Raw genomic sequence first — 23,910 nt, 5'->3', positions numbered from 1 at the left:
GGAACAGTGCTAAGACTGTCAGGACAGTGCATGGAATGAGATTTAAAAAATAAATAAGAAACAAGTGGAGATTTCATTAACTAGACAACCATCAGGAATGGTAAGGGGAAGCAGGAGTAGGGAAATTAATGTCAGCAAGAATTCCACTTCCCAGTTTTGAAGATAAAGATAAGTCACATGTCTTTTGAAACAATGGATGTTGCCAATTCTCACATATATATTATGAAAGATTCTTGTATGGTGATGACAATTTAAATCAGATCTTCAGATAAAATCAGAGAAAATACCCTCTGACTGGGTGATTAATTGCTTGCTGTTCCCTTATTTTGAACACAGTCAATAAAATGAGCAGGCTGACCTCAGAATGAAATCTGTTTGGATTTTTCCTGGGATGGGTTGAGTTGACTGGAACTGGGATGGGAATTTTGAGATGAGAAAAGAGAAGCAGAATGGGGAGCATCTAATAAGGTTTGCCTCAGAAGACAACAGAAAACAAAAGAAACCCAAAGGATCTCAAGGCTATCAATTCTGGGTCCACTGCTGACCCTATTGCTCTCTTCTGTGTCTGTGGTATGGACAGAAGGACATGAGGACAGAGGACATGAGTCTGTGGTAAGTCTGAGCTGTAGAGTGTTAGTGGTCCAGGTACTCCTGTGGCAGGTTCCCTTTTAGTTCTAAGGTGCTGCACTTCAGAGTCAGAGGTGATAATCAGAACAGTGGCTGGTATAGTCATCCCTACGAATGCAACAGTATTTCTGTCAATATTTTGCAAAATCTGTGTAAACAACAACAAAATCTGTCTCTGGAGAACAGAGAACATTTATGAACTCTCCAGAAATAAGCACAAAGGAGCTAAAAGCATCTAGGCCTTAATACCATAACTTTGACTCTGACAGGCATCTGGAAATGGCACTGCATAATGGTCCCCATACCATGGAGAATCAGTTTTATTGAAGGTGATACTGGCAATTTAAAGTAAAACCCCGTAAGGGCATAAATCACCAGTGGGCTGCCTGAGCTTCTCTTTCAGCTATAAAACTTAATTTTTGGAGGTCAAAGACACACAGTTATGAGAGACTTTTTTACAACAGAAAAACTCTTCCAAAAGATTGTTTGCTTTGCCAAGAACATTATTTTAAAATGATTTGGTCTATACAGGAAAAGGTATTCATCCAAAGCATTAAAGTAGAAAGAAAGAGTTCCCTTGGGGACTTTTTGCCTAGTGGAAGAGCATATTTACTGAATAAGTATTGTGATGAATTAACACTACATTTTGTATTTTTGTATTGTGCCACAGTATTTTCCTGAAATAAATGTTTCAGTGTAACCTTGAAACTACTTAATTTCCTTGCAGTCACAGCTGAATACTGAAAAAATCCAGTGAAAATATTCAGACATTGTAGGAATGAATGACTCTCATGAAATTGCAGCCACCTTCAGGATAAAGCATAGCACTGAAATAGTGGACACAGTTAAAGCCAAGAGAGGGGTAGCACATAATTTTGGGGGGGAAAAAAGCGCCATATTGTAGGCATGATAACTTGTTCTTTCAACATTGCTTGGCCTTTCTACAGGCCATTTAGAAATCTTACCATTTCCTTCTTAGGTTTGATCTATCAATTCAGAAAATGTTTGTTCCTAATAAAAATTCATGCCTGTCTCTGTATAAGAGAGATCTGTGTACCATTATTTTTCATTGTCTCTTTAATACGTTAGATTATTCTTAAAACTCTTATTCTAAATAAGCATTTTTTTACAGAAATTGCAATGCTGTTTTAAACAACACCATCTGTTTTCACAGAAAACAACATACTTCCTACTCATTATATGTTATTAGACAAGGCATAGAGCTTCAAACTCCTGAATGAAAATTAGCATGATAAAAAATATGGATGTCTCATAAAAGAATCCTGACATTGTTCAGAAGAACTTCTGGTGCTATGTGTCAACATCAAACCATAGAATATAATATCTGATAACATCAATTTCACAGCAATGGCAGATTTCTGCCCCTGGAAGTTCACATGAATACCAAGATGGTTCTTTTACCTAAGGAGTTTAAGGTATATTCAAAATTATGTCAGGAAAGATTTTTTCACTCACACAATAGCGTTCAGTGGCTCAGAGATATGCCTTGTCATTTAAAATATTTTCCATACTAGACATATTTTAGATATTTAATTTTAATAGTTTTTTTTAATATGTTTTCTATTCAGACACTATTATGTCAGAAAATACAGCTTTGAAACTTCAAGCAAAATAACAGTGACAGAGAGTAGCCACCGAATGCCAGTCAGCCAGTGTAGCAGAGTAATGATACTGATCATAAGAATCTTAAATATATTGATTACAGATTATGAAAAATCATAGGGCCAGGATTTCTTCCAGGTAGGTATTTGTATTATCAGGGAGATTAGCCTCATTCTAGGCCCATATGCTGCTTACAGCAACTAAAGAAAAGAAAAGATCCATTTCTTCTTAGAAAAACAATGCTTTCTCCAATCTCTGACTGATATCACTTGCTTTCTAATGATTTGGCAACATAATTTTGTTCTTGTAAGATGTTGCAACTGCCTCAGTGGCACCAAGCTTCTCACTCCTTATTAAATGAGCAGCTCTCAATTTCTGCTTAGATCTCCTTTCAGATTAGATCTTAAAAGACAGCTCCACATTGTCTAATAATCTCAATTTTCCCACGAGCCCTCTCTTCTTACCAGATTAGTCTTTTTAGTCTTCAAATCATCATTTTACTGTGGCCATTGACAGATGCTGTGGTTTCCATCTTGTTTATTGTTTTTACTGAAAGGATTTGTTGTTTGACTGTGATATTGTATTTTAGAGAGGTAATTATTTTGTTTTCTTTATAATTTAAGATAGATTGTTTTTTCTGTTCACACACATATCTCCAAGTGAATAAATAAATGCAATTATTCTGCCTAGTGTTACATAACAGGAAGATAATTCACCAAGTTATTATCACTTTTCCTGATATTTGTCCATGTTTGTTTGAGATTGGTGCCAGCTGAAAATCTGCCCAGTGCTGCTCAAAGACACAGTTCAAAAAGACATCTTGTCTCTACTAGAATGCAAGGAAACCCAAAATTACTTTTGCTTTGGTGGCTGGGAATTTCTTGGCCCGTTCCTGCAGCATATTTTTAGCCCAGCACTAAAGGAAGCATCTTTTTGATACAGTCCACAGGGTGGCACAATCTGATCATGATTGCTTTGTACTATTAGCTCATTACAAAGAATTTACTCTTACCATGCTCATCTGAATTTTTAAACTGACTTTATTTTTTTCTTATTTTTCTATGCCAAAGCATTGTTAAAAAATGTTGGGTTACATGTTTAAAGACTCATCTCTACAACACGCAAAGGGCTGGAGGCACAAGAAGAGGAACACGGGAAATTAAAGGCTAAGAGGGTAAAATGTGTCCTGTAAAAGTAGTAGTGTTTGTTGATGGGTCTGTGGGTTTTTACCTGCCAGTGGAGCAGGGCTCATGCCTCAGGAGTTGGGCAGACTGAGATCCAGGGACCAAGTGCTGGCACAGTGGAATGTTTTACATCAGCCACAGAGGGCTTCCTGTATATGTATTTGCATACATTTTCTGCTCCCAGGCTTTCACCCTGATAGGTCAGGATCAGGCTGGTCCCGTGCCAAGTGTCAGCATGAATGCTGTGGTTTTGGTCCCTGCTGGGCTGTGCATGCAGCCACGCATTTCTGTGCATTCACATTTATCCAATGAACACCTCTTGGGGGTGCACACTCAGCTTTGCTGCTGGCTGGACGAGGGGATAGAAACTTGTAGCAGCCTTGCTGCTATTCAACTGCTGGATTGGGCAGCTTCTAGTGGAATTTTTAGGCTGGCAGTTTTTCTGGTTGATTAAGACCGTCAAGTAATAACCTTTGAGTCCTATTTTAGACAATATTGTGGTATCCACTTTTCATTCTTGTATAGAAGTCGGAGATTTTAGCATTTTTTTTCCAATTTAGTGTAACTTGTGAAGCATAAACAAGACAAAATTGTCAAAGCAATATATTTTGAAAGGATATGATGACTTTCTTGACAAAAATGGAGTGACTAACACTAGAAATAAATGCCATTTGTTTTAGCTCGACTCTTGCCATATGCTAGACTGAGCTCATTCAGTACATATAAATCCTAATTATCTCTAAGCTGTTATAATTTGTTAACTTCATTTACAATAATGTATCACATATCACAGTATGATATACTAGTTCTGCAGATGATTTTTTTCCTTTTTTTCCACTCTCACATAATTTTGTGTAATCTCATCCCACTATATTTATTTATTTCAGTACAATGCAAGGGAGTGAAATGGTGTGCTACTGTAATGTAATTCAGTAATTCAGTGTAATTCAATGTGTATTTCATGTAGTTTCATGTTAGAGGGAATATATTCTCTGACTTCTAGTTGTATCTTGATTTTATTTTCAAAGTTTATTCGCTCGGGATTTGTTACACTCAAATATAAAACCTAAGCACTTAAATACAACATACAAAATTATGTAAAAAAAAAAAAATCATACTGTTTTACAGCTAATAGATTCTTGGAGAAGTAAAGAAAGATTTCAGCTACCTTGGACCTCTGGAGGGCAGACTTTGGCCTGTTTAGGAGATTGGTTGACAGTCCCTTGGGAAGCAGTCCTGAAAGTCAAAGGAGTCCAGGAAGGCTGGACATTGTTCAGGAAGGAAATCTTAAATGTGCAGGAGCAGGCTGTCCCAATGCACTGAAACATGAGCCAGCAGGAAATATCACCCTGGCTGGACAGAGGGCTTTGGCTCAGGGATAAAATATGGTGCTCCACAAGTCAGTACTGGGGTAAGTTCCTGTCCTCCATTTAATATCTTTTCATTGTTTTGGGTGAGGGGATCAAATGCAACCTCAGTCGGTTTGCAGTTGAGACACCAGGCTGGGAGAGAGTGTGGATCTGATGGAGGGCTGTGTAGAAGGATCTGGACAGGCTGGATCAATGGGCTGAACCCAACTGTATGATGTTCAGCAAATCCTGCCTCTGGGGCACAACAACAGCAGGCAGTGCTAGAGGCTTGGAGAAGAGTAGCCTGGAAAGTGGTCGGCGGCGAAAGGGGAGCCGGGGTGTTGGTCAAGAACCACCGAATCTGAGCCAGCTGTGCCCAGGTGGCCAAGAAGGCAAACAGAAAAAACCACATCCAGCAGGACCAGGGGTGTGACTGTCCTCTTGTACTCAGCACTGCTGAGGCCACACCTTGAATCCTTCTTTTGGGCCCCTCACTACAGGATCATTGAGGTATTGGAGTGTGTCCAGAGAAGTACAACGGAGCTGGTGAAAGGTCTGGAACACAAATCTTGTGAGGAGTGGCTGAGGAAGCTGGGGTTGTTTATCCTAGAGAAAAGGAGGCTCGGCTTGGGGAGACCTTTCTGTTCTCTACAGCTGCCTGAAAGGAGGTTGTAGCAAGATGGGTGTCAGTCTCTTCTCCATATTAATAGAAGTGATAGAACAAGAACTAACAGCCTCAAGTGGCATCAGAGGAGGTTTAGAATGGATATTAGGAAAATTTCTTCATGGGAAGTGTTGTCTTACACTGGAACAGGCTGCCCAGTCAAGTCATTGATTCCCTGTCCTGGAGGTATTTAAAAGAGTTGTAGATGTCATGCTTAGGGACAAGGTGAAGTGGTGGACTTGGACTGGGTTAACAGTTGGGCTTTATGATTTTACAAGTCTTTGTTCAAACTATATGGTTCTTTGGTTAAATGTTTATATATTTACCCTTGATACAGTACATGGAAACCAGATGTAGAACTGCGCACATCTCTCAGGAGGTGTGTGGCAATGCTTCCAGGTTGTACATAGATACTGTGTGGCAGTTTAGGACAGGAAGGAAGTGGCAACTATTGCTCGCTGCAAAATCTGCAGGAGGACGTGTATGCTCTTTTACTCAAACCAGGCTTAGCATTCAAAGTTACAGCAAATGGACTCAAAAGAGATCAAGACACTCACAGGGATGCCCTGTTCTACACCCTGACAAAGTATTAAAGTATTAAAAATGCCTTCCAGGAAGACACTTGTCTAGTCTGAGCTTAAATATCTTCCACTGTGCCAGTTTCACTTCTTTTTTTTTTATGGTACATGGTGCAAAGCTTTATTTCCTCCTAAAATTTTTTGTTCTGATATGACAATACCATGTACAAGGTAAGCAGATTGCTTCTTGTCTTATGTACTGCGGACACTGAGAAGTGATGATTCCCTTCCTTTAAGTGCTCCTTTAGAATGTTCTTATATCTCATGCCAGTTTTTAATATCTAGATTGAATAATGATTTCAGACTTTTCTTTTAGATTATGTGCTCTAAACTTTCAACCATTCCCATGGCCATCCTCTGGATTGAGCCTGTCAATCAAAACAGGACCAAGTAGAGAGTGATACAATACTGAGGCAAGCCAAAACATTACTGTCATTCTTTTTTGTAGTCTCTTTTGAGGAAAAGTGCCCCAAATTCTTCAGTTCAAAAGAGCTCTTCATGAAGAGCTAAAAGCAGCAGTCCTTAATTGTGCTATATATTATCAAATCTAATCACCTGTCCTTTCAGAAAAGATATTTACACATATCCAAGAGGCAATAATTTCAGATAATAACTTCTCAACTGTTAAAAGCAAAATATAAAAAGTAATAATGACAAATACATTGTTCTTAGGATAGCACAGACAATTTTTTTTCTATCTGAGCTTTTAAAATATACAGCGCAGCATTTAGCGCCGAAATTGAAGCTTACACTAGCAAGTACTTTGCTGAACTGCTTCAAACAATAGTAGTATTACTATATAAAGTCTAAGCTTTTGCAGTGAAGATGCTCTCATTCAGGTTAACACTCATACTCTTAACCTAGAAAAATAAGATAGTATTTTCTGAAAGAGGCAGCAAAGTGAGGAATTTTTTCAGCAGAAGGATATATGTAGAAAGACAGAACTCAGAAATGTGTTAGCATTCTCTTCCTTTGCCATTTTTGGTGCTGCAACTGGGATGGGGTAAAACAGAGAAGAAGAACAAAGAGGTAAGAACAATTGGATGACAAAAGCTTTTCAGTTCCCCTCTTGCACACTCTCCCCCCACCCCATAATACCCCCTCCCCCCCAACCAACCAAAGAAAAAAAATCCCACAACACTTCAAAAGGAGAAAAATTTCAGGCCCAATATGCCTGGTTACACTCATTGTCAGAAAGAGGTAATTTTTGTGGATGGCTGGAGGTGACCTAGATATGTATATCCCACTTTCACATGAATTCTTGCTGTAGCTCCTGATATGGCTGCTTTTCCACACCAGACCCAGGTTCCAAGTGCGCAATCCATAACTGCATAATGTTGGGACAGGTGCCGTAAGTGTAAATGTTCATATCACGAGGGTAGCACCAATGTTACTATGACTGGTGCTAAAGGACGGGGTGATGCTGAGTAATCTCTGCTCCTAACTCAGATTTTATCCATCCACTCAGTAAACACTCTGCATGCTAATGTTGTAGAATCACTGCAGCACTGCCAGAAACGATGAAAACTAAGAGGTTCATTGGCACTGCTTCTCCCAACTTCTCCATTTCAGCTCCAAATGAGTGTTTTTTTTTCCAATGACACAGACCAGAGATGATCCATCTCTTAAGCAGAAAAATATCCTTCTGTCTCCTGCATGAAGCTAGCCTTAATGGTATCAATTAAAATGAAGCAGGGAAAAAGCAAAATTAAGTCATAGGGATTGTGCAATGTCTTTGGAAGAGGCAGAATCGCATTTTATGCCAGAGGCACAAGCACTGTTGCATGGTTAGCGTGGTCCGAGCTCGAAAGTGGCAGACCGTCTTGCCAGCTCCTTTGAATATTTCTGTCCTGCTGCTGTTATGTAAGAGCTGCTGTCCCAGTTTGCTTGTGCAGCTCTCTGCCTTATGCGTGATGATGCTCTGGAGCCTACGCCAAAGGTAATGCCCTACAGCACGCTCTACATTGCAGCAATAATAATAATAGTAATATAACTAGTAACAGTAATTAGCAGCGACAGCTCGATACAGTCGCTCTCAGGAGTATTTCGGCTACTCGCCAGAACGCACTTCGGGGGTGTCGAGTTTCGGGGCCGAGGCCGGTGTCTCGTCCTACGACTCCCCGGCGCAGCGGTCAACGCAGCCGCCCCCGGACAAGCTGCCCCGGCTTTGCTGCTGTTGCTGCAGCCGCGGCGGGGCGGGGCGGGGCGCGGCCCCCCCCGCGATGCGCGCAGGGACAGCGGGCACCGGGGCACGGGCTGCAGCCCGCAGGCGGCGGGGCCGCGCACCGGGGAGCGCCGCAAGGGTACGGCACACGCACCTCGGCACCCCCGGCACACGCGGTACGGCACACGCGGTACGGCACACGCACCCCCGGCACACGCACCCGCGCTCCCGCCCTCTCCCCACCCCCGCACCTGCTTCCTCGCCGCGGGCCGGCGGGCGGGGCGGCGCGGCGTGTTGTGCTCGGTAGCCAGGCAGCTGCGCCGGGCGCACCGAGGCGCGGAGCAGCGCGGTGCGGAGGGCTGAGGTAGGGCGCGGCGCTGGGCGCGGGGATCCCCGGGACTGCGGGTGTTCGGCGGGGGGCGCCGCTTCGGTGAGCCCGCCAGCGGCCGGAGCGCGGCCGGGGAGAACGGGGTCCCACGGGGCAGCCTCAGTCGGCTGTCCCCCAGCCGCCTCCTGCCCCCCTACGCAGAACTGTCTTGGGGTGAATCCGAAACTCCGTGCCCTGGTTGCGGAGTTTGGCCGTGTTCCGGGGTGGGTTTGAGGTTTTGCCCTTTCGGAGCGGACACCCGGCGGAGGGCTGCGGCTGTTCTTCTCCTGAAAACGTACGTGTGTGTTGCAGAGATAGCCAGTTTTATGCTCAGTCACACGCTGCAGGCCAAAACGTAGTTAACCAAAGGAAATGTGACTATTGATGGGCGCTCCCGGGAAGCCAGTTTTAGCCTGGGTTGCACGCAGTGATGGTGCAAAAAGGACAAGTGCACCACGACAGAGATGCATAGAGCCCATATGTTCCCTGGCTTGTGTGGTGACTTCCCGGAGGTAAGACCTGCTGAAATACTCACCGAAAAGGTTCTTACTAGGATTTTGACAAACATTTTCATGCTGAGGAGAAGTGCTTGTAAGGAGTATTAGTAACCTGCTACAAAAGGCCATATATTGGAATTTGATGAGGAAATACTTCCGTAAATAATCTGTGTGATGGTGAGGGAAGCTCCAGTGCGCCTGGCTGTGAGGGATTTACACCTATGTAGCTTGTAGGGAAATAGTATGTGGTGTTTCTGGCTGCCTGCCAGAACTCTTCTAGTGCAGAGCCTGTTGAACGACTCCTAACAGGCGCACGCTTTCCTGTAGTAGTACTAGTGATGGACTGTCTGCTCTCCGTGATCTCTGATAATTATTTTTGTGATTCTTGCCTGTGCTTCAACATTAAACAGATCCCAAGCTGTAAATGCTGATGGGCTATGTAAATATATTGTCACAGGACAGGAAAAAACAGGGTGCTATGTCATTTTAGTTGGTAAACAGAAAGGCTTTTTTGCTTGTTGTAGTAAATGTTTGTTGTGTGCTGAATGACATGAAAAAAAATTATTTCTGAGGTGTAGTGTTAAAATTTTGGAGTTACTTATTTTCTGGTGAGAGTCAGGCATTGTAATTTGGAATGTTTCACACAGACATTTTGCCCTGAGAAAGGAGCTCTCCAGAGTGAGCATGGTGCTGCGTGCTGCAATGATTAAATTCTCATCTTTGCAAACCCTGTTAGATGTGAATGTAGAAGGAATAATCCCTACACTTCCCACCTGTTCCTTTAATTCCCAATCATAGTGTCTGCTTTGGTTTGTTTGTTTAAAATTACCTTCAGAAATAATATATGTCAATAGACATTACATGTTGCAGAGTATAAAATACCAGTGCTTACGTATTTTACAGGTGAATCCAAATATATTTGAGATTTTTAAAAAATTTATTCTATTTTTACTTTAAGCTGTTGTAGTAAGTTTTAGTAGTGATTTGGACTGCTGTAATTAATACAGACACAATAAACTTGTAATGACTGTATGCCTTCGTGCACTACTACTTTCTCTTTATTAAATATGAGGGTCCTCAATGATGTTTTTTTAGGACTTTAAGACTTCACTGGAGCCATACAGAGTTACACAGCCTCTCAGCAAGCACACTGCTTAAAGAAACTAACTTTGATACTGGATCAGAGAGAGCAGAGGTGCATAGGGAAAGAGCAGCACTTAGTTAAATTTGGGGAGAGAGTAGGAGTTCCTGGCAATGAAGAACATCTTCCTGGATGAGGCACTGAACAAGGCATGAACCTTTCAAGGCCAGCACGGTGAGAGTGATTGCTGGGGGTCTACAGAGCTTTGGTCCCAAGAGGAATATACATACATTCACCCTTCAGACAAGAGATCACATTAACCCACTTTGGTTATGCTATGTTAAAGGAAGTCAGTTGTGGCTCATTTTTTTTCTTATCAACTAGTGGCAGTAGTTACTGAGAAAGTACATACACCAAACATAAACAATTGTTTTTATCCTTACTCATTACCATGGCTAGTGACAACACTTTAGAGTTCTTGTGTCTCCTTAGAGGTCATAAAATTAGCAGCAGTGGTTTACATCTGAAGTGAATGGAATTTTGTTTCACCCAAAGGCACAATTTAAATGGAAAACCAGAGGGGCTTCTGCTTTTGCATTCGTTTGGCAGTTGTCTGACACTTGCTTGTAAGTTATAGCAAAGTTTGTTGCTTGGGAGATGTGCAGGAATACCAAAGAACTGACGCTTACTTGCTTATCTCAAACTTGGTTTGACCCACCCTTTCCTGAGATGCTTCAGTGTTTTCTATTTTAGTGGTCCTTTTTATTTTTCCTCCCACAGATGTACCTCTGCAATAGTCTTGAGCTATAGGTCATGTTATGCCACAGAACACTTAGGTGCCAGCAGTGTTAAACCAGAACATTCAGAACAATTCTTCTGCCTTTAACTGGCTTAGTCTTCAGATGTGAACTTCACTCTGTCCTATTTGCTTGTGTATTGTGACCTCTGATCTTAATCTCACCCTGTCTTTGTCTGCGCAGATAGTAAACTCTTTTAGACAAGGATTATATCCTGTGTTTGTAGAAGGCAATGAGCTACTGATCCCAGTCTCCTGCTATTACCAACAGCAAATACCATATATTTTATATTGTAATATATTCCTGAACAATTTAAATAACAGGATTACTAACTGTAGTTTAGGCTGTCTTTAACTTTTTGTATCAATAAGTCTGAATGACCTTTCTTTGCATGTATCTAAAATTGGATGTTCTGCCAATTTTCCCAAATAATGCCAGTCTCTGCCTTTTATTTTCTCCTAGAACAGTTTGTATTTTCTGTTCAAATGGAATTACAGCTTTCAAGACAAGAATCACACCATTGGATTTTTGTCCATCTTACAAAAAAACCTAATAAAAAGTAGATAATAAATAACTCACTTCCTGAAATGTAAATGCATACATAGTGATGTGCATGACTAGGATCCTACAAATATTTTTTAAATACTGGAGTACAATGATAGGTAAAACACAGAAGATTGTGTGCCATATATGCCATAGATTTAAATGTCAGATGTGCAAATTACCGTGAACTTTCATATTAGTAATTGCTGTTGCAAGACCTTCAAGCTTCTGCAGAATGAAAAATTTCTGTTCAACTCCAAAATATGCTTAAGGATACCTAGATGAACTAAAATAATCTGGAGCTCCAGAAAGGATGGAAATCTCTCTCTGCTGCCCCCACTCCCCAAGAAAAACAAATTTCAATACCTCCAGGTAGTTACTGCTCTTTAAGTGTAAGTTTCGATGGTCAGTGATAAAGAACATTGTGTGTCAGTGTTCCTGTTTCAATGGGTTTTTTGTCAGTAGAGAAAGGAAGCACAGAGTGACAGTGTTGGTATTCAACTAACAAAAACACCTTTCAGAGCCAAAATTGCATTTTCCATGATCTTATGTGGTGTGCAGTGATGTCCCATGGTCTTTGGGAAAGTTCCAGTGTCCACTGACTTCTACTGCATCTGCTTTAGCGAACAGTTGCAGATTTGCAGTTCAACTGTCAAAAAAGGGATTCCTTTTTTGGCTTGGATTTTGGAAGATCAGTGAGGTGATACTGCATTTTTCCTGGGGAAAATATAAAAACCATGTTGGATCACTCTACCCCACTTCTTCATCCTAGCTCTGAATTTTGTATATCCAGTAGGCATCAAGTGCAACTTGACAGATTTATTCAAATAAATTTACAAATGAATTGTGAATTTGTAATCTATTGGTTATCAATATCCTGGAATGCATTTTTATTGAGTTTTTCCACTTTTAACTTTAAGTTCATTTAAGAGGTGCTGCTTCCATTTTTTTGTCATACCTTTTTCTATCAGAAATATCTTCAGTGGAAAAATCAGTATAACACTAATTGAAGCAAATTAATCTCCCCTTGGTCTTATTTTTTATTTTATTTTTACTTATCTAGCTAAAAAGCATTTTCTTGCTGTCCTTATTTCTCAGATTGTCTTTTAGCACATCTCTTCATCCCCGTATTCAGCACACACTGAAGCAGTACTCTTGACTTTTCATGCTCTGTTTCTGCCCACTTATTTCTGAGTGATGGCTTTTCCAATTACACCTGGAGCAGTTTTATTCTGTTCTGAACAGGTGTAAAGCTACTAGACTTTGGATTTAAAGAAAAACCCAGCCTGCTTCACAGGGGAGGCACTGTGCTTTTCAGTCTAATTGACCTCTCTGCTGATTTCCCTTTTATTTATTTTTTAAGCACTGTGTTTCTAGATCATCTCCTGACCTGCTCAATTGCTTTCTTGTAATATTTTGGACAATGTCAATCACTTCCTTGATTTGAGCTATTTTCTATTGATTAGCATTTTCTTTCCACTAACAACTAACACCCAACCTAAACCAGCTGTTTTTCTTTCTATTTGCTGTTTAAAAACACAGTTCTAACCTCCAGAAAATTCTGATTCCTATCTTTCTGTGAGTCATTTATTCCTGACTAGCAGGAGGCTCACTGCTGTCTCATAGAATTGCATCTGTTCCAGTAGTGTCTATCAACCTGGCAGCATTTCCAAGACCTCTTATGTTTCAGAAATGGAATGTGTGGACCAAAGGGGTCTTCTAGCACTACAACAGAAAACTAGGCTTGGAAATTATTTCCTGGGTTTTTTTCCCTTGATGAGTTCTGTGTAACTCCTGCTTACCAGGGAATTCTGCCTCTTTGTTAGTATATAATGGTACCCCCAGGACTTGACCCTCTTTCAGTTGTTCCTGAGATTCTGTTCAGTTCATGTGCTATACTTATTTTAGTCATTCCACTGCATTTATTATATCTGTGTAACATTTGATTTGTAAATGTCTTCTAGCTGCAGGACTTCCTTGAATTTATTACTTTGTTTATTGTCCTCTCAAATATCTCTTTTTGAAATGTCCCAGATCAGAAACAGTCCTTTCACTGCCTGTCCCTGTCTATTTCTTGCTCTCCTCAATATTTTTGTTTATTATTTGTGTTTATCCTTATTTACCTGGAGTTTCTTTATTTATTCTGGTGATATAATGGGAGTTTATAGAAGTCTAAACCCTGTATTTTCAGGTACAACCATACTTTCACATCAGTAGCTTCTTCTCTTGGCTGCTATATGTGGCATCAACCTGGCGTACTGGGAATCACAGAATTACAGAATGGTTAAGTTTAGAAGGAACCACTGGTAGGTTCATCTGGAATCTGTAATATGTGGCAACATGAAGTACAGTCAAAGAATTGTTTACCTCTTCTTTGTCAGGTTTATCTTCAGCCCTTGTTGCACATTGCATATGTCCTCTGCACCTAGTGGATGTCTCCGTTTTTCTGGAACCACACTGCATACATACATACACTGCTGACAGGCAGGTCTGTTTGTCTTTAATATGTTTTGTAAACTTTAAGAACTAGATGATAAATTTCAGTCTGATCTTGCCAATGGTATTCTAGTTTTACCAATAAAAGGAAAAGATCTTTTTTAAATTCAAAGCTCTCCTGAATATAATGAAAAAAAGGGGACCCAGAAAAGTTAGCCCACAATATATGTGGTATTTTTCTTATCTCTTTCATAGCACAGATGTCTCACTTTCCTGGCATTTGAAGAGAGGAACAAAACAATCCAGAGAATTTTAAACTGCAATTTAATAAGGCCTAATGACTCTTATATGAGAGAAGTTCATGTTTCCGCTTTTCATCTAAACCCAGAGTATTGGGATATTAATATAAGAAAATGGTGTCAGTGTAACTTTATCCATTAAATCCAGATAAGTGCCAAATGTAATAAAAGATTTACCTAATCTATATGCAAACCCTGTTTCACTCTTGTGTGTTGATTCCATGTATGTTCAGACAAAAAAAAAAAAAAAAGGAATAATTTATGATATTGAATAATCACTTGTTGAATGCTAAAACTGGGAATAGTTCATATACAGGGTTAGCTTCAGGTTTATTTCAGGCTAAGATTTGTGAGATTAAAGCCATGCACTTTATTAAAACCTATGTATTTTGAAAACCTATCTGTCTTAAGACACATCTTTGTGTCTTACACAAACTCAAAAGTAATACCATTTATTAAAAATGAATTTGTGTAGCAGCTGTGCAAATAATTAAGATTTGAATGCTTATAAATCTGAAAAGTGTAATCTTTCAGCAGGAAAAAAAATTTGTTGATGGCTTTAAGTATTTGTAAAAGCCATGAAAAATTCACTTTCTATATTACATTGAATACCTGACTGTCCACATAGAATTTTTTTCTTCTGTGAAACTTTAGGTATTCCCTGAAGAGAGGTGAGAAGGGTGCATGAAGCTTTGTTTCAACTATTTTGCTGGTGTTTTGCTGTGTTCTGAGCTGTGGTTTTCTGCCTGTAGAGGTGACTAGGCACATGAGAATATTTCCTTCCTACCTGTACTAACCTGTACCTGTCACCTTTAAATTAGTTAATTCCCACTGCTTTCAAAGGAGCTTTTGAATGAGGAGCCATATTTAGAAACTCACATTCTTCTTATGCAGCATATAATTTAATATCAGCTAAATAAATTATTAATTGCAAGCCTGCCATTTATCGTTGCACAGTGACTCAGCCTGCTGTATGAGTATATTCAACATACATCTTCATAGCACTTTCCCAGACTCTTTTAACTTGGACTTGGACCAGCATGTTCCACAGCTCCTGTAAATCTGTTCATGTACAGCTGATTTATGCCAGCTCTGTCACATTGTGAACGAACTGGTGTTCTAATATTGTTACTGGTGTTAGCCAAAAACCCAATCTGATGAAGCATTTTTAATACCCCTTATCCCTGCCCATAAATTAGTCTAGCAGCCTGCTACCAGAAGTGGCTGTACCAGCTTACAGTACTGCTCAAAATGTTAGCAGTGCCACTGTAGCAGAAACAAGGCTACATATAACCCACTGTGTTACAAATATTTCTGGTTTGGATGAGGTTAGGAAAGCTGATGTTTCGTTTAAATATTGCAGAGGAAGCAAAGTTCACCAAGTTGTCATATGTGAGCACAAGCAACAGAAATCCTCCTTCTGCTCCCCATCCACTCAGTCAGGTGCTATTTGGTGTGCTGTTGCTGATGCTCTCTGCAGGGATTTAGCAACACCAGGGGACCATCAGCCCCAAGCAGTGTTGTGGCTGACAGGTGCGTTGGTGGCACCTTCTCATGCCCGCTTGACACAAGCGTGAGGCTCCTGCCAGGGTGCTTCTCCATGCTTGGGAAGTGGTGACTGATAGGCAGAGTTCCTGTGCACCCCAAGAAGTGTGTGGGGCAAAACCTGGAAGGTGGGAAGGGCTGTGGAGGGGAGGAGGCCCTTAAAGGAGAGAGCAGACACACGTGGAAAGACAGTGGGGATATGAGCATTCAGGTGTCATGTAAAGTGTAGACATATGTAAAAATAGCAGCAGTGTGTCTGGAGTAGGTATTAGTACCACGGTGGCCATTGCATGCAAAAGAACAGCCCAGAGACATGGGTGGACTTTGCAATCTCTTCTGCCCTGTGGCCCCTTAGAAGGGTGCTTCCCTCAGCTGCACTGATTTAAAGCCAGCTTGCGGCTGTTGATCTGAGCAGCATTTAGGTGTCCAAAATACAAGATAAACATGCAATAAAAAACATCAAATAAGAGGAAAAGCAGGATGTACCTTGGGTCAGGCATGGTTTGAAGGGTTAGAAAAGGAAATGTTGAAATATCATTTCCTCTGGCCGCCCTTATATGTTGGCACAGCTCATCTGGGACAGCTCATCATGCCTGAAGCTGTGCAGCCTAAAGGTTTGTCTGCCTGATAATGGAGGACTCTATTCTCTGACAGACCTTGGGGCCAGGAAAAGAGGAAAGTGCACAACACAAATAAACCCACTGACATTTGTGATATTGATTGGCAGCATATCATCTTGAATTTGGGGTGCACCCAGAGTGTATAGTATGAATCCAGTTATTCTCGGTATCTATACATTTCATATCAGGGAAATCACTGCATACATACATAACATGCACTTGTTCCTCAGAAGATAAGATATTATTGATAGCATTCTCTGAAGAATCTAATTATATTGTTTTTAGACCAGATTTATAGTTACATAGATTTTTATTATAGATGCAGAAGTGTAGCAGTGTTTGTGTAGCAGTTCTAGTTCACAGCTTTTGATGTTAAATGAAACAAAAGATAGTATTGTTATACAAAAAAATAAGAATATAAATAGAACTTTATTTAATAATGAAGTATATTAATCTCAATATTTCAGAATAGACCACATTGTCAAGTGGAGTTGGGAGTTATCCTTACCAATGAGTTTCTGTTACATGCTCCTTCCTGCAGTGGTGAAATAGAATGAGAGTTGTACAGTTTTTGGACTTTTACAAGTGGTTTTGTTTTTCTTTTGAACTTAATAGTCTCTATGTTAAAAAGTATTACAGTATTACTTTTAATAAGTATAACATTATTATTATTTCTAAAACAACATCCACAAGCATCCTTGGGAAAGCATTGATGTCTGGTGCATTGCCAGTTGTGTTTAATGATTTGTTTCTGCAGCTGCATTCTGCTTGATGATTGCCAAGCAAGCTTTCAGCATTAATTATGTCTCTGGCTGGGGTGTACACTACTGCCAAAACACAAACTCTTTACCTATTAAGATAGCTATTAAAACTCAGACTCCTTAGTTTTCAGAGCTGGTACAAGTGTCCCCTAAACTTTGGTACTTTCTTTCTCAGGTGTTGAGGTTGTTTACCATTGCTTTTCCCTGGCCCTATGGGGGCCAGCATTGGACTGGAGGTGTCTGACTGCCCCAGGGATGCTCTGCCACGGCTGAGGGTCGAACGCTAAAAGGAAACCGTCCAAGATCCTCATCTCACTGAGCTCCACACCTTGGAGGGAGAATTCTGTAAGGGGAAGTGGACTCACTGCAAAGAGATCATGGCTTCATCCCGACTAGTGGCAAGATCTAGAGACATTGCCAATGTCATGCAACGGCTTCAAGGTAAGTGTCTGACTTGGGCTGGTGCTCTCTGCCGCACCCTTGTAAACGGAAGTTCCTATATTCTACTATACTGAACAGTCAGAACAAAATTTCTGAAGTTTAGTAACTTTTCTAAACTTATCTAGTGGGACATGCTTCTAGTATATCTAAAGGGTTGTGATTATATGTGTCCTTTGGTATAGCATTAACAGGGATGTTTCAAAGCAGTTGACATGAACGTGGCTCCGTGGGACAGTACACTGAGTTGAAGCTTATGAGACTGGTTTTGGTTCTGTTTCTGCCAGGTTATCTGATGTGTATCAGTTCTCTCATAGAAAAGAGAATATAAGTGATATTTATCCTTTTTTCAACTACAAAGTCATCTGGTAGATCTTTTGTACTGATAAACTAATATTTATTAGTTTAACAATGAGAACAGCTTTATTATATTGTTAATCATTGAGGAATTCATAGCTCAGTGAGCTTGTTATTAGTCCTCAACTTGATGATCTTTTAGATAACACATCACGGGATGTCTTTGCAATATTTTTTTGAGTATTCATTATGGTTTTATGTTCCTATAAAATAGCATTACTAAGTACATTTACTGTGTTTTCTTAGAAGTTATAGACCTAACTGCTGCTGCTAAAAGCTTGCATTTGGATTCTTTTATTCAAATAATGATATTGACTAGAAACAAATTTTCAGTGCTGTGTAGATTTCACTCCTATTAACTTGTAAACTCGATCATAAGTCCCTGGCCTCCTTTCCTGTACATACTAGTTTCCGCTGAAGTCAACAAAAGCTTGTATGCACAGAACCTTTGATACCCCCTTCTGCATCCTCTAAATCTGGAAGCTTAATCTGTTTGTGGGTTTTCCTTCCATTTATTGTTTTTCAGTTCAGGAGATCTGAACTTAGCTTCCCAGCCATCAGCTACTACTAGTACGAAGGATTTCCATGTAGCCTCAGTAGATAAAAGGAAGAGTTTGCCCTATTTAGACCTTTTACAGCACTTCCTCAATTCCAACATGGTTCTGCTTGATTTTCTTCAGCTTTTGTTGCATTTACTATATGTTCCCATTCTGTCTGCTAATTCTTAAGCCACAATGTTGGACAATGGCTGTTCAAAATGCCAACAAACATTGAGTGAGGAAATACTGTATGCTCAGAGTATTTATGGTTTAAGCATTAGACTAAGACACTCCAGGTAGATTTGAATGAGACTGTGCAAGGGCGCAGTGAGGCAGCCTTGCCCACAGAGCAGGCAGGGGTCTTAGGACACAGTGTGTGTATATCACAGGATACTATACATTTGTATGAACTCATGCTTTTAGTAGATATTCCAGAAAAAAATACTGACAGACTTGAAACAATAAATGAAATAATTATGAAACTGTTAGACCTTCTGAGGAATATGAAGAAACACATGTGAGAAATGTACTTAAAGGTTTTGGAGACATATGCAAAGGAAAGCATCAGGGAGCTGAACTGTGCTGAGGGAGGTTTATACAGGCTGGTAGTCTGAAGCAATGTAAAAGGAGGATGCTACAGAAGGTATTTACAGAGCATGGGGACCATGAATTATCAGACTGTTATGTGCTAAGTTTCTAAACGTCTGTAAAGCTGTTGGTGACAAAATGGCTGTTCTGTTTATTTGCATTTTAGGTTTTTTACACTTTTTCTTCATTTTTATGTATTTGGCACTGCTGAAATATGATACATAGTTCAGTCTGCTATAATGTTTTTATTTTATTTTTGAAAATTAGGAAAAAATAGTTACATGAATTCTGAAGTGAAGACATTTGAAAGGAAAAGATATGAACTAAATAGAAATTTGACATCACATGTTAATTTCAAGTTGTACCTGTAACTGGATTTTTTGCTTCTCAGATGAAATCAGCTCAACTTGGTATTGATGGGATCTGAGTTTTGCTGCAGATGCACTATTTCAATAAATCACCTGTGCCAAAGCTAGAGTGCTTGGAGCCTAAATCTTTTTATAGTCTGTAGTTCTGCATTATGGATGAGCAGGCAGTCTGCACTGCGACTACCTAAGCCCTTGTGTATTGAGGTTGTTCCACCCTTCAGAAATTATAGTCAGCTGAAATTGGAGTAGATGGGCATAGGAGCACAGAGATGCTTCTCGTCATGTTTGTGTGGCAGCCCAGAGTCAGTGCAGAGATGGGTGCACAGCTCAGGGTGAGAGTGGAATTGATAGCATTCAAGGTGTAACAGGAATGGCACTGGTTTGGGGAATCCTCAGTCAGTGCAGAGCAGCAGTTGTGCTTCACAACACCTGGTTTTGTACCTGGCTGTAAGAGTTCTTGTGTGATACTGTTTAGACAGTGCTGCAAGATGTCAGTGCTGGGAATTCATCAGCACTGAGAGGTAAAGCAAGCTGTGCTCCCTCCTCCACACTGTTCTCGTATTTGCCTCATGGTTTTCCAATGAGTGCTTGTGGTGCGAGAGCGTAGGAAATACCAGAAAAATGCAACTCTTTACTGGGATTCTCAACACCAGTTTTGAAATGTCTGCTGTACGCACTTAGTGAACGCAACTATATATGCTCTCCTAAAATCTGTCAGAAAGCAACAAATTTGATTCTGTGCTGGTTGTTTTTTTAATTTGTTTATTTGGGTTTTTTAATATAAATATTTCTACTCACTTCCCTTTGGTAATTATGATGCTTGCAATACACTCTCTACATATACAGAATTTTTGAATAATGTTGTGTATCACTGGCTCAGAAATTCACCTGCGACAAACAACCAAGACAAACTTGCTAGTTCTAGGTTTTGTACAGTACCTTATGCTTCCTAGTTGTTCATATTATAAAAGTACCCATAAAACCTGGGCAGAACTGGTGTACACCATCAATATGAGTTTCATTACTCTGGGAATTAAAGCCAGTTGGCACGAAAGCACTGGTTCTTAGCCTACAGGAAGTGCAAATTCATTGGCATTGTAACTGTACACTAAAGATTCTTAAAGCATCTTTGATAGCTCCAAATATCTAACCAAAGAGTGCTGGAGGACAGACTCTTATGAATTTGCAACCTCTGCCATGATGAAATGAAATATTTTCTGTTAGTATGAACTGTTACAGGCAAACTGCAGTCATGCTCATGCTGCTCTGAAGAAAAAAGAAAAAAAATATGAAAAAAATAAATGTCTCATTTGTCCTATTTCTCAAGACTTTTTTATTCCATTATGCTGACTTGTTCTTACTGGCTTGTAAGGTGATGTTGAACAGTCACTGTAGCATACTATTACTACAGGCTTTTCTAATTCCCACTTTTTTTTCCTTCTGTGTTTTTTTCCTTCCAATTTCTCATTTAGTAGTCTGTGCTGAATGAAGACTTTGGTAAGTGTAGTTGTGTTCATTATTGGGTGGTCCACTCAGTCAAACAGGACACTTTTTTCCTTTTCTGTAGTGGATCACCAAAAATTCAGTCTGCACTGAGTCTAAGCATATATGCCACCCAAATAAGGTTGCTGTTGTATAACAGGTATTTTGAGACTCTTATCCATTTTTAACTCAATGCAGTAAAACCAGTTCTGGAGTGTATGATGTTCAATAATTTAAACAATATTGTACAGTAACAAGACAATAACTTTGTTGTCTTGAAAAACTCTCTACAAATAATAGAGAAGTGTAAAAAATTCTTTTCAATCTTTCATTCTTCTGGATTGCACCCCTGTTCTTATTAGTCTGTTAAACTCTAGATTGTGGGTATTTTGGGATTTTGTAAACTCACTGTAGAGACACTTCATGATGTAGGAAAAACTAAGGTGGGAAAGCAAGCAACATGATCATGCATGAAGGATTAGCCATGCTAGAAGGAAGACATCATTCTAGTAACACTCATACACTCCAGAAAAGCTTCAATACAGGCAGGTCAAATTAGCCTCAAACCCAGTCCTTATTTTATGTAAAATTACATATAAATAACTATGATCTTCTGTAGTTTTTTGCCTTCCTTACATTAGCACTATTTACAGAATGTTGTGGGTTTGTTTTTCTCCTGGATTGTCCTTCCTTTCTTGCCCCCATCCTCTTTGCCTTAAGTTTTGGCCTTTCTTCTCCTTCATTTTCTACAGGCTAGCATTTCTTTTCCATACCAGCTGCCATTAACTAAACAGTATGGGTTTTTTTCTGTTCAGCTGATAGGCTCTTTGTTGATGTGTACCTTTGCTGTTGGTGTTTTCCCGTTTTTCTATCTTAAATCAACAATGCCAAGAGCCATAGTTTAACATTAAGCTAGGGTGATTTAACACATACCTGCTGCTGAAAATACCTTGCTTCACTGCATGCACATTCCACACTTTCTTTTCACCAGTATTCTTCTTCTTACCATAGACCTGAACCAGCTGAGCATTGGTTTGTAGACGCCAAGTGAGATTCTGGAAAAAAGGCAGTGTCTCTCCTTCAGTGCTCTTTACTATTTTACTGTTGGCAAAACCAAAGTGCAAGATCACGTTTATAAATGTCAGCAAAATTGAAAAGGTGTGCTTGATCTGGAAGGGCATGCTGCATATCCTTGCACAAATGAGTTTTATTCCCATATTACAAACACTGCTCTGGTCAAGGTTTCCTTTTATCCAGTTTTCTTGTGTGTACTGGTTTCATGTAGTCGTGTTGATGCTGTCCCAGTTTGATTCCTGCATCTTTCTTGGACTTTTCTTGAATTACAGAAAATGCCAGTGTAAATTATTAGTCTATGGGGTGAGAAAATCTTGTATCTAAGGCAATCCATTACTCACTGGCAGTGTGTTAAGGGAAAATAAACACTTTTGACTCTAATGACTGGTATGAACTCTATGATCTGAAGGTCAAGTAAATCTAAATGATGAATTGGTAACCTGAACATCTTTGCAGCCCGCATGTTACTTAAGAGGAAGTCAAACAGGATTTCAGCCTCTTTTAAAATTATTTTTTTAGTGTGAGAAAATTTAAGTTAATGCTATTTCAGAGCAAAATCCTGAAACACATGGTTTTTGTGTGAAGGTTAAGACAGACAAAAAAACCCCTACCATCATAGCTGAAAAGAAGCTCATTAAAGGGCAAAGAAAGGATAGTCTCTATCTGGGGATAGTCAAGTAAAGTATTAGTCAATATTTGATAATATCATCATTTTTAGACGTATTTAATTTTTGTTTATGCATATGCAAACAAGTTCAGTGAGAATCGACTTCAAGTTTTTTCTGACCCAGGTATGTGATGGTAATAATCTGATGTGTTGCTGGTAAAGACAAATTCTGAACTACCTGTAGGTATTGCAAAAACATGGGGGAAAGGATATGATCAAAACATTTCACTAGTAGTACAAATGATTAAAGTATAAACTGAATTTAGGTATCATGTTATATTAGAATATTTTGTCATATAGTTAGACTGTTTTGACATATGGTGCAAAAAGTATCTCAGTGGAAAAAAACATATGCTGCCTTTTTTTTTTTTAACTGCAGCTAGCTTTCACTTTGTGTTCTCTTCAATGAGAACACAGTCCTGGGGCACTGTGTGAAATGCAGAATGTATTTTAGTGAAGCATGGTCCTGTATTTTTATTTTTAGATAGTTTTTCATCATTAACAAATTCCAAGTTTGTGCTTTAAAGTACATTTTTAGAAATTTTTTTAAGTTCATGCTGCCATCTCTTTGCTTACACTTTTTCTACTGCTTTGACCTCAAAACTAACAATGTAAATCAACATATTCCTACTTTAGATTGTCACAGTACAGTTTCCCAGGTTGTTAAAATAATGTGTTCTCCTCTTTCCACTTGGTTAGTCAACCAGGACACAAAGCACTAATAATTGCACAGGTGATATAAATTGTATATATATATTCACATTTGAATTGCTTTTTAAGGAAAAAACAACATATTTTTCCAATTTTCATCTGGGATAAAGTATACGCTTAGGTCAGAAAATGGCTGACTTGGTGGTGTCTCACACTGAGTTTGCTTTCATTTGGATGTGAAGAAACACAATTCAAAAATCTAAATTCTTCTCCTATGCTACTGTTAAAACACTGACAAGATTTGTTGCACAAACTGGCAGTGTCTCTCCTTCAGCACTGTTTACCAGATAAAATGCAAAAGGAAAATCTTCCTTGGACAGTTTTATACATAGTGGTTAAAATGCTGTGTCTTAAATTTAGTGGATAACCAAAACATGTCAGGCAAGTTATGTTTTACACAAACCTGTCTTCAGCAGCTCTGTGCTGCTCACTATGATTTGACAAGTTTGTATGTAGGCATCCACACTGCAGCTGTTTAATTTTGGTTTTGATAAAGTGTTATCTGAGGCTCAAAAACTGTTTTCAGTTAAGATTTTGTCTCAAAATAACAT

At 39.5% G+C, this 23,910-nt stretch overlaps 1 protein-coding gene across 5 annotated transcripts in view; it reads left to right on the top strand.

Moving 5' to 3' along the window:
* Nucleotides 1-7,830: 7,830 nt before the first annotated feature.
* Nucleotides 7,831-23,910, top strand: part of SYNE1 (spectrin repeat containing nuclear envelope protein 1) — a 287,044-nt gene continuing 270,964 nt past the window's right edge. Inside the window, exons 1-2 of one of the 5 annotated variants that reach the window (XM_072926945.1) lie at nucleotides 7,831-7,964; nucleotides 17,311-17,576. In XM_072926945.1, coding sequence (XP_072783046.1) covers nucleotides 17,513-17,576 — 64 coding nt within the window. In that variant the 5' untranslated portion in view covers nucleotides 7,831-7,964; nucleotides 17,311-17,512. Of the gene's footprint in view, nucleotides 7,965-8,200; nucleotides 8,366-8,414; nucleotides 8,554-9,044; nucleotides 9,069-17,310; nucleotides 17,577-23,910 lie in introns of those variants that run through there. The other 4 variants (XM_072926947.1, XM_072926946.1, XM_032747540.3 and 1 more) reach the window with 4 other exon arrangements.

The sequence above is a fragment of the Taeniopygia guttata genome, chromosome 3 (genome assembly GCF_048771995.1).
Source record: "Taeniopygia guttata chromosome 3, bTaeGut7.mat, whole genome shotgun sequence".
In the NCBI taxonomy this organism is placed as follows: Eukaryota; Metazoa; Chordata; class Aves; order Passeriformes; family Estrildidae; genus Taeniopygia; species Taeniopygia guttata.
Note: the sequence above shows the minus strand (reverse complement) of the source record. Positions and strands in the feature narration are given on the sequence as shown.